Source organism: Fulmarus glacialis, unplaced genomic scaffold (assembly GCF_000690835.1).
Source record: "Fulmarus glacialis isolate BGI_N327 unplaced genomic scaffold, ASM69083v1 scaffold11760, whole genome shotgun sequence".
In the NCBI taxonomy this organism is placed as follows: Eukaryota; Metazoa; Chordata; class Aves; order Procellariiformes; family Procellariidae; genus Fulmarus; species Fulmarus glacialis.
In genome coordinates this window covers 12,376-21,668 of record NW_009189603.1, presented here as the reverse complement: position 1 = coordinate 21,668, position 9,293 = coordinate 12,376, and the positions used below count along the sequence as shown (strand labels likewise).

Here is a 9,293-nt window from a genome sequence, read left to right as displayed (position 1 = left end):
CTTTTTTTGTTCCCTCAAGCTCTTGGGCTTATCCTATACAGAACATGTTCATCATCCTCATGTTTGAATACACAGAGCACTAGGATCAGGACCCCCCCTCACTTTGTCTCAGCAGCCTCAGAGGCTTTCAAAGGGTAGAAATACAGGCCAGATAAAGAGGTTTGCTAGGTCATCCCTGCTGATTGACACTTAACTGGGCATAAGTACACCTGCAGCAATTCAGGACCAAAAAAAGGAGTTATCCCTCTATAGCTAATGTTGTGCTAGCCAGCAGGTAGCTTCCACACCCTTCATCACAGCATAGGGGTCTTTGGCAAAGCAGGAAGTGTACTTCTAGCATGTGTAAGTCAAGAATATGTAGAAGGAAAAAGAACGTCTCTACTGTGTACTGAGTGTTCATGAAGAAGAGAGGTATAGCCAAAATGATCTAGAAGCAATAGAAACCCCAACACATGCTGGTGCATTTAGGGGACCTAAACAGAACAGCACAGGAATGTGGCTGCCTCTTTGTAATACCAGCCTTCAGTGTGCATCAAGGCTCATTCTAGTTCAGGGAACATTGAGTCAACTCTGACCTGCTGCCAGACAGTTCACAATCTGTTAGCCTCAACAGCCACATCATGCAAGATAGAAGCCTCTTTCTCCTATAGTCCAAGCTATACTGTCATTAATTCCTGGTGTTATCCCAATAAATCTGAGGGCAGTGGGAGGGGAGATCCAGGTTGTTGAAGCTGTATCACTTATACTGCCTTACCAGGTGAGTCAACAAGCCTGCAGGTGAAGGATACTGAAGACTTCTGAAAGATGTGGGAGCCAGCTTGATTGAGCCAAAAAGGGGAAGCAATACTAGAAGTTCCCTATTGCCCTGTACATCCAAAGTTCCTTGAACAGGAAGCTTGGGGGCAGGGCACACCCCTCCACTCTATGGACAGATGTGCATTGAAGCCAAGGAAGTCTCCTTTCTCTGTTTTGAAGAGTTGCATGTGTCACTTATCATTATTCACTGAGTGCAAGTCAAGAGGATCTTTTCCTTTCTGCACTCCTACACTCCTATAGCGTTCACAGTCAGAGAAGTCTTTACTCATCCTTGTTTATTTATTAGAAAATCCCTACAGGTCTAGGCATTTAAAATGAAGCATTAGTTACATGGAATACGTGCCCTCAAAGTCCAGAAGATGCTGGATATACTGCAAAGGTGGATTGGGGCCAGCAGTGACCCAGTGACCTCTGCAGAAGATGCTGGTATGGCTGTGAGACTAGCAGGGCAGCAGCAATCATGATCCAACCTTCTCAACGTAGTTAGCAGGATAGAGTCCAACTTGGCCAGTGAGAAGTCTGCCTTTGCACCAGCCCTGCTCATCTTCCTCACTAATCTTCATTAGTTCTTCACCTAAAAGCAAAACCGGTCATTAGGAAGCAGCCTTGGGAAAGGTAGCATGGCATTTTTCCCACCTCAGAAGAGTTGATAAAAAAGCAAGACCTATTGGTCTGAATCACCACACTTTTCTCCCCTAACCACACTCTATCATACTGCACAGTTTAACCAAAGCCAGAGTTACTGACCTCTTCAGTATCTATGCTCAGTACCATCCCCCTTCTCCAAGGAACTTAGAGACGGACCTTCACTTCTGCTGTTCACGTCAGAAAGATTTTTGTGCCGTGTACTTCTGCCTGCTTTCCTCTCCCCAGAGGAACGTGCTTACAAGCCAGAGAGATCAGAAGGATCTCAGAGATTTCTTTCCTAGAGGCTCTTCTGTAGCAGGTGGGAAGGAAATGTAAGAGGCTGCTAAGCTCTGGCTGTTAGGACCCAAAAATGACTATTCCATGACAGAGTGTCTGGTTCAGCCAGCAAGGCATGGAATCAACTCATTTCTCAGACTATGACCAGGAAAGGCTTTTAACCTTCCCACATCTACTTTGGGAAAGGGCAGAAAGATCCCCTTCTCCACCAGTAGAAGGTCATGCTTCTGCCAGAGAGGGAGGTCTGACTGCATCAATAGGCACATCCCACACTGGCAGAGGCTCAGAAAGAAAGTAATCTGCTGTTAAGCTTAAGCCCTACTGATGCATGCTGCTCAGAGCAGATTCAAAAAGGGGATGACTGAAGCTAACCAGTCATGCCTCATTATATCTGCTGGGTGGAAAGAGAGAGCAAAGAGTCAAGTTCTAGAGCACCCACATTGTAAGATATTTCAAAGCAACAAGTTAGTGTTGGGAAGTTTACTGGTATGGTAACACTGCAGCATAGATACTGGCCTCAGGCACAAGCCTGTGCTACTGCAGAACTTCAGTGCCTTTTTAAAACAGATTTAGTTTGGAGAGGTATAGCACCGAGATACCATGGTTAAGACTCAAAACAAGCAAGATTAGAGACACTCTCAAGATCCAGATGTCCTCTTGGAGTTGGAGAAGATGGCACATGCAAACTAAATTTAGCTGAAGGAAGAAAAGGGGAAGGAACTGTTTGCTCCAGCATTCTCTCTCACTCAATCCTCTGCTGCGAGCCAGGATCTCCACTCTCAAGATACCCACTTTGAGCAACAGTTTGCATAGCTGTTTTTTACCAGTTGAACTCTGCCTTCAGTCAACTGAGCTTTCTCCCAAAACATTTATCTTCTGGTTACTTCAAAGGACAATCCAGACCACCTATATAATTTTTATATCAATGGCACAAGGGAGAAGCATTTAATAAAGTCTCAAGATACAATGCAGAATAAATGCCTTAAGAGGAGGCATGAAGGATCTGTTTTACTACTTGGGGTCTGCTCTCCCTACAATGCAACCAAGGCCTAGACAGTCTCTTTTTATGTGGCCTCACTGTCTCTTAGTCTAGAACAGGTTGGACTGCCCAGTGTTTCATCCACCTCAGAGGAGCTGGCAACAGGTTAGGCCAGGGGAAGAAGAGTAAGTATCAGTTTTCCAGAGGACATCCAGGTCTTAAAGAGTGTTTCAATCATTCAGTCAGCCTGAGTGAGGACAGCAAAAGGTTAGTAAGAGATTAGTGCTTCTGTACCTGCTTTAAAGCTCAGTTCATCAGCTTCCTGTCCTGTGTAATCATACAGCGCTCGTACCCGTACACCTGGTACCTTTATGTCCTCCTCGTGCCCATTGGCATCCAGGCACTTCTTGGGAGTGTCCTCATCTGACCACTCCGAAATGTCTTCCTTCCCTCCGCTTTGTATGTGGAAGGAGAGAGGGGACAAGATGCTTGTTAGTAGACTCATCTCTCACCCACCTCCTCCTCAATCATGCACCACCCTGACTCCCCCCCCAAGACTGCTATGCTATAGAACAAGGTGCAAGAGGCCCAACAGCCGAGTGAGGGTGAACAGGAGGAGAGATCCCAGGAGATACCAGATTTGGTTGAAAGCATCCGCGCATTAGAACCCTGAGGGCCAGGAAGGTAACTCATTCTCAAAGTATTTTCACACATGCACGCTCTTCATGACCTCATCCTGCTCTAGCAGACCCTCTCACACAAGGAAGGCCGGTCCTAACTGGAGAGCCCAGCTGTGTCCAGAGTTATTCCAGCCAAGAATAAGACAGACAGAAAAAGCCATGTCTCCCATCCCAAAGAAACATGTCTGGAATGCCGTTTTCAAAGTCAGAACAAGAGCAGAGGGGAAGAGCAGCAGAGGACAGGCACCTGGAACCCAAAAACCCCTGAAGAGGTTACGTCCCATACTAACTTCACATGGGCAGGTGCCCTCAGGCTGTCATAGAAGAGGCTGTTCTGCTCCTCTTGATAGGAAAACCTGCAGATCAGCAAATAGGGCCCCTGAATCCCATAGACTGTGAAATACAGTAGTGGTCTCAAGACATCTCTATATCCCCATTCTTTTCTGCCCAGTTCACTTAGATCAGAGTTCACCTTTAAAAGCAGGATGGTTACTGGAACTGTAGGACATGAATCTCTTCAGCCTCTCCCTATTCTCCAGCTTGCTTCCTGGCAAGGGAAGCAGCTATACCCAGACCTGTCAGGTAGTACTCAGCACCATGCCGGGGCCGGGGAGAGGGGGGGAATCTGATGCCTGCATTTAGGAAACGGTACCGCTAACTGGCAAAGCTGCCAGTGCCCAACTCTCCTCACCCTGTCCGGGAGGAAGAAGAATTGGGGAAATGCATGCCAGAATCTCACACAGCATTAGTCTGACCGGGCCAGATCTCATCACTAGAAAGATCTTTACAGGGAAGGCACCTTGTGAGACAGTATGTACTGGACAAAAAAAAAAAAAAAAAAAAAACAAAACCAACAACAAAAGGCAGCTACCCTAAACCCCCTTTTTTACTTTGTCTTTTCCAGAGTGGCACAGGCAAGGCCATGGGCAAGAGACAGGAAGTTAAGGAAGAGATCACTGCTAGCAATCCAGCTCATTCATGACCCCTAGGCAGGACCATACTTTTCCTAATCTGATGTATCCCAGACTTCAGCCCTTACCTTCGCTTTGTCTGCAGAGGGGTCTGTGAGACGACACCATCCCGTGTAGGCAAAATGCTGGTCAGCGTGACATCGTCAGCCATCTTGCCACTCTTCTCCTTCTTGGTGATTGGCCGCTGTGTTTCGAGGGACCATTCCTGTTCAGGGAAAAGCAATAACACCATCAAGCCATTCAGATACAAAAGCTCTGTGCATCTTTTCTGACCAATACAGAAGGACAGAACACCAGGTCATGCTTCAGTTGTGGCTGGGCTGGTCAGCCAGATGGCCTTGCTGGCATAGCAGGCTCACTTCTGTTGAATCCCAAAGTGTAACAAGAGGGGCTGTGAGAAAATCATACGAGGAACTTGTCCCAAGGCCCTGAGCACCAACTCCTTTGTTCTTTGACCTTGCAGCTGGATGGCTGGAGTATTTGCAGTTTGGCAGGGTTGCATGTGTCCCTTTGGGCATCAAAGAGCTTGCAACACAACAAAAATTTTAGAAGAGCCTAACATCCTGAGCCTGCCAAGCAAAGACATGGTCTTTCCAACACAAGACTAGCAATCCACCAATTTTAGTAAAGCAGCTAAATGTTTGGAAATAGTAATAATACACTATAGAATGCTACGTCACCTCAAACTGAGGCCAATTCATCGCCATGCCTGGTCCATGAGTGTTGCGCCACCACTTCAGGTCCTCCTGGTTGTCTGCGGCCATGATGACTTGGTAGAGATCTCGATACAACGCGTGAAAGCTGTGACCAGGAACAGACAGAACCATCAGTAACCAAGTCCCTCAGCAGTTTCCCAAAAGCCAAGTAGGAAGGAAGAGTGTAGCCTCACGCACAATTACATAGCATCCAAAGTCCCACAGGATTAAGGATGCTAGAGCAGCACCTAGGAAAACAGAGCCACCCTTACAGAAGAGTCAGCCTGGCAAACGGGACAGGCTTGTTTGGTGTGGCAGTGGCTAACATCTGCCAGCTCTCAGCACAGCTCATCAAATGAGTATTGGAATGGCCTGGCACATTCTTGCTCACAGACAGGGAGGTGGCTCAGATTTGTTGCCTCCACCTTAAAGCATAGGAGCACAGAAGATTTTTGGCTGCAGCTATTTCCCCCGTGTAACCCCTACTTAAGGGCAACTTGTGGGCCTACAGTTATCATTATCTCACAAAAGGTCTCTTTACTCAGGGCAAAATGGGTGTAATAGCTATAGATACTAGAAGGCAACAGCCGCATTCCTCAGACTGGGAGTACATATAGCAACATGGAGGCATTTCATAGAATAGAACCACACCCACAGGACAGTATTGGACAGTGGTGGAAGAGGAACGTTCAGAGGCAGAAAGAATCCTCTCTGGGGAGCCTGGCACTGTCCAAGATCAGAGACACCAGCACTGGTCAGTCTAAACAGACCAAACACCAGTTCTCAGAGACGCTTGGAAGGGGAAGGAGCAAGACCTGTCTGATGAAGCAGGCACCTCCCTTTCAGAAACCAGAATTGGTACCCCTCACCAGGGCACCCCACGCTGGCAGACTTCCCTCCTGTGTCAGGGCTGGTACCTTTCACTGGTGGAGAGGTTGAGATGCTGGTGCAGATTCAGGAACATGTCCTTAAAGAAGCACAATCGCTTGCGCTCTGCTTCCTGACAGCCCTCAAACACTTGCTCCATGTCCTCCATGTAGCGAGGATTGTAGCTGTTCAGCTCTTCCAGCATCTTCTCATATTGATCCTTGCACTGTATCAACCCAGGAGGACAGCAATGAGAGATGTGTTGCCTTCATGTCAAACCAGTGACAGTCCCCCTGCTCTGGCTTGGGACTGACAAGTTTTTTTCCCCTGTACTGCTGAATAAATACACCACAGAAAGAAGAAATCCCACGCTGGTATCCCAGTCCATTGCTCTCCTAATATTCTTTCAAGTTCCTTGTTCTTCCTTGCCACCCTCTTCCATAGAGGACCTTCCACACTTTCACTCTTGTAGGTAGGCAAACCAGCCACTTTTGGTAGTCAAGTCTTCAGCCCTGCAGCTCCCACCCCCTGCACCAAATCCCCTACTTCTTTTTTTTTTTTTAAACTTACTTATAAATTAGATCTTACCCAACACCAAAGATAGAAAGATCTTAGTCTTAGTTACTGAAGTCTCAGTCTAACTTGCTAAAACCTCAGACAACGGGATCTCACACCTCCTTACAGGCTGCAGGAGGAGCCATTTCACTGAGTGACATTACAACTAGCGCTCTTTCCTCGAGAGGGGTATCCTTGTGGCCCACACCCATACAACACACTCTCACCTTCTCAGCCTCCTGAGTACACTTCTCTACACGCTCCTGCAACTTGCGCAGCTGTTCCTGCGAGACAGATGAGTCTGCCTTGGCATGGTTCTCCCTTGTATGGGCTGTTTTCTCCTCCTTCCGGGCTGCATGATAGTTTTTCTTAGAAGTCTCCACCTGTAGGAAGAAAATGCAGCGAAAGCCATGATCCTGACCACACTGATCCTCCATTACTCAGAGAGGGCATGTTAACATTTGTTACAGTCAGGAGCAATGGTTTCAGGACAACTTAATAGGAATGCCAATTTCCCATTTAGTAAACCATGCTCCAAAGGGAAGAGGTACCTCCAAATGATCTCTTTTTCAGTGCTCCCCTGCCATGCAGGAATACAGAGCCTGTTACCAAAGTCTTCCCACATGGGAAGGAAGCCACAAAACCACCAAGAACAAAAGACCATCAAGTCATCCCTCCCTCTCTGGCATTCTCTGCTACTCTGGCTAAACCCAGTTTGTTTGCCCAGTGGCTCTCACAATCAGGCAGCCAGATTGACTTCCCCATTCACACTTTGCTCACGTCTTTCATCTTCTTCACCCAGGGTTTCTGGGCCTTGCGGAACCCATCCTCTGCCTCCTTTGTCTCCTTGAAGCCTCCAATCATCTGCTTGTGGTAGGCCTCCTTCTGCCAGGCCTTGATCTTATCTGAGTCTTCACCAGCCAGGTGGTTCCGGACAGCTAAGTGAATTTCACTCAGTTTGTCTGCAGCTGTCAGGAAGGCATGCCAGGCCTTCTCCAGAGTACCATACTGTGGACCTGCAGGAACAAGCATCAGAGGGCTCTTACACCTCCTGCCCACAGAAGGGAAAGCAGATTCTTTTCCTCCTACACACATCTATCAGTATGGAGTCACTTCCTTAACTCTCCCCCATCACACAAGTCAGCATTGACTGGTCTCCACACAGTCTCAACGGGCAGTATCTAGACTGGCTGTTACAGCTGGCCGAGACAGACATTTCTTGTGGGCAGCCTTAGCTGTCCCAGATAGTGCCTGCTAGGAGAAGGTTTCTGTAGAAAATTCTCTTCACAGATCTGGCCTGAGCTTCAGGACAGATAGCAACACTAGTTCATGACGAAGGCTAAGCTTCTGCTTCAGACAAGTAGGTCCTTCAGGGCATCTGTCCCACTGTTTCCCATTACTTTGTGAGATGCTATCAGTTTGAGCCCACTGCCACTAAATCACAGCATTAGTAGTTATTCTCTGACTGGAGGAGAAGGAGAGACAGCCAAGCCATCCTTAACAGGGGAGATCTGCAGCTTGATTTAAGACTTGGACTGCCCAAGGATTTGCCAAACTAAACAAATAGATTTTTTTTTTGTAACCAAACACCTGACAACGCAGAGAACACCTCTCCAAGTGAATCAGAGGACTGGCTGCAAAACCACACACAAAAAAGACACCCAAGAAAGTCACCCCCTTCCTGGGGAAGGGAAGCCTGTCCTCCAAGGAAACAGCGTCGCCTCAGTAAGAGGCATCACTCCAGGAAGAGAGTGCAATGATTGCATCCTGTTCCCAGTCCAACCTGTCAACTTTACCTTTCTCAACATTGGTCCTCCACTTACGGGACCACTCTGTTAGCTGCTGGGCATAGTTCTTCTCTATCTTGGCTCGCTCCTGGAAGCAGGAGATTAAGTCATTGCAGAGCCGGTACCCATCATCCACACGCTTCACTGTCCGCTTGTAGTTTCCAGCCTGAAATTTCACACAACATCATAATTTATACTGTACTGACTTTCATGTTCCTTCAGAACAGACAGCAGCAGGTCAATCACTGCATGAGAAGGGAGCACAGGCCCTTCTGAAACCAGCAGCTGGGCTCAGACCCTCCTCTGGCACTCTTTCAGGCAGGCACAGCAATGGAGGGAAGAAGCTGAGATACTTTGCTTGCCTCTCTCACAACTCAGATCAATGTCAGCTGAACAAGGAACTCTCATTCCACAGCATCTGTGGAGGAAAGAGTCACCTCCTCCCTGCAGTAACACACAGCATGTTACTGAACCTCCCCTCCTCCCTTCCACTCCCCAAGAGCAACATGTCACCCAGGAACCTGAAACTCAACCCCCTAATTCCACAGGTGGGAGGTAAGAAGACATTCCTACCTCCCTCACATGCCGATTATCCTTCCTTACCTCCCAGAAACTGCCCCCAGGAGCCTCCCCGCCAGCATCATCTTCTGATGACATCACCCCCGTTTTCTTGCAGCAGAGAATTTTTGCAGATTTCAGTTAAGCTGAGAAGAGAGAAACGTTATTTCTAACATAGCACTGGCTGAGCCTTTGCAGACAGAACAGTTCTCCATGACTTTTGGAGCTGGAGGAGCCCAACTTACTGCCCTGCAGGCAAGTACTGGCATCACTGCACCTCCAACAGCAGATGGCTAAATCCAGCAGAGATGCCCAGGACTGAACCTGCCTCCTCCCGCCCTGCAGACAGAAGGCCTCCTTGGCAGGCCTGTAGCACATTTGGAAAGGATGTTGTAGAAGACAATCTTGCCAAACCGCAGTTGGACAGATATTGGAATGCTAGTGAATCCAACATCCTTCAG

At 47.9% G+C, this 9,293-nt stretch overlaps 1 protein-coding gene across 3 annotated transcripts; it reads right to left on the bottom strand.

The window, feature by feature from the left end:
* Window positions 1-1,077: 1,077 nt before the first annotated feature.
* PACSIN3 (protein kinase C and casein kinase substrate in neurons 3) lies at window positions 1,078-8,972 on the bottom strand. 3 transcript variants are annotated; one of them, XM_009582747.1, is made up of 10 exons: window positions 8,878-8,972; window positions 8,284-8,440; window positions 7,268-7,503; window positions 6,715-6,870; window positions 5,983-6,158; window positions 5,051-5,171; window positions 4,439-4,575; window positions 3,690-3,755; window positions 3,014-3,174; window positions 1,078-1,390 (listed from the first exon to the last, which is right to left on the bottom strand). In XM_009582747.1, exons 1-10 carry the CDS (start codon window positions 8,929-8,931, stop codon window positions 1,275-1,277), a joined length of 1,380 nt encoding a protein of 459 aa, XP_009581042.1. In that variant the 5' UTR covers window positions 8,932-8,972; the 3' UTR covers window positions 1,078-1,274. The 3 variants fall into 3 exon arrangements, with proteins under 3 accessions (XP_009581042.1, XP_009581055.1, XP_009581049.1); XM_009582760.1 differs by lacking the exon at window positions 3,690-3,755 and having other exon boundaries at window positions 4,445-4,575; XM_009582754.1 differs by lacking the exon at window positions 3,690-3,755 and having other exon boundaries at window positions 1,082-1,390.
* Between the last annotated feature and the right edge of the window lie 321 nt (window positions 8,973-9,293).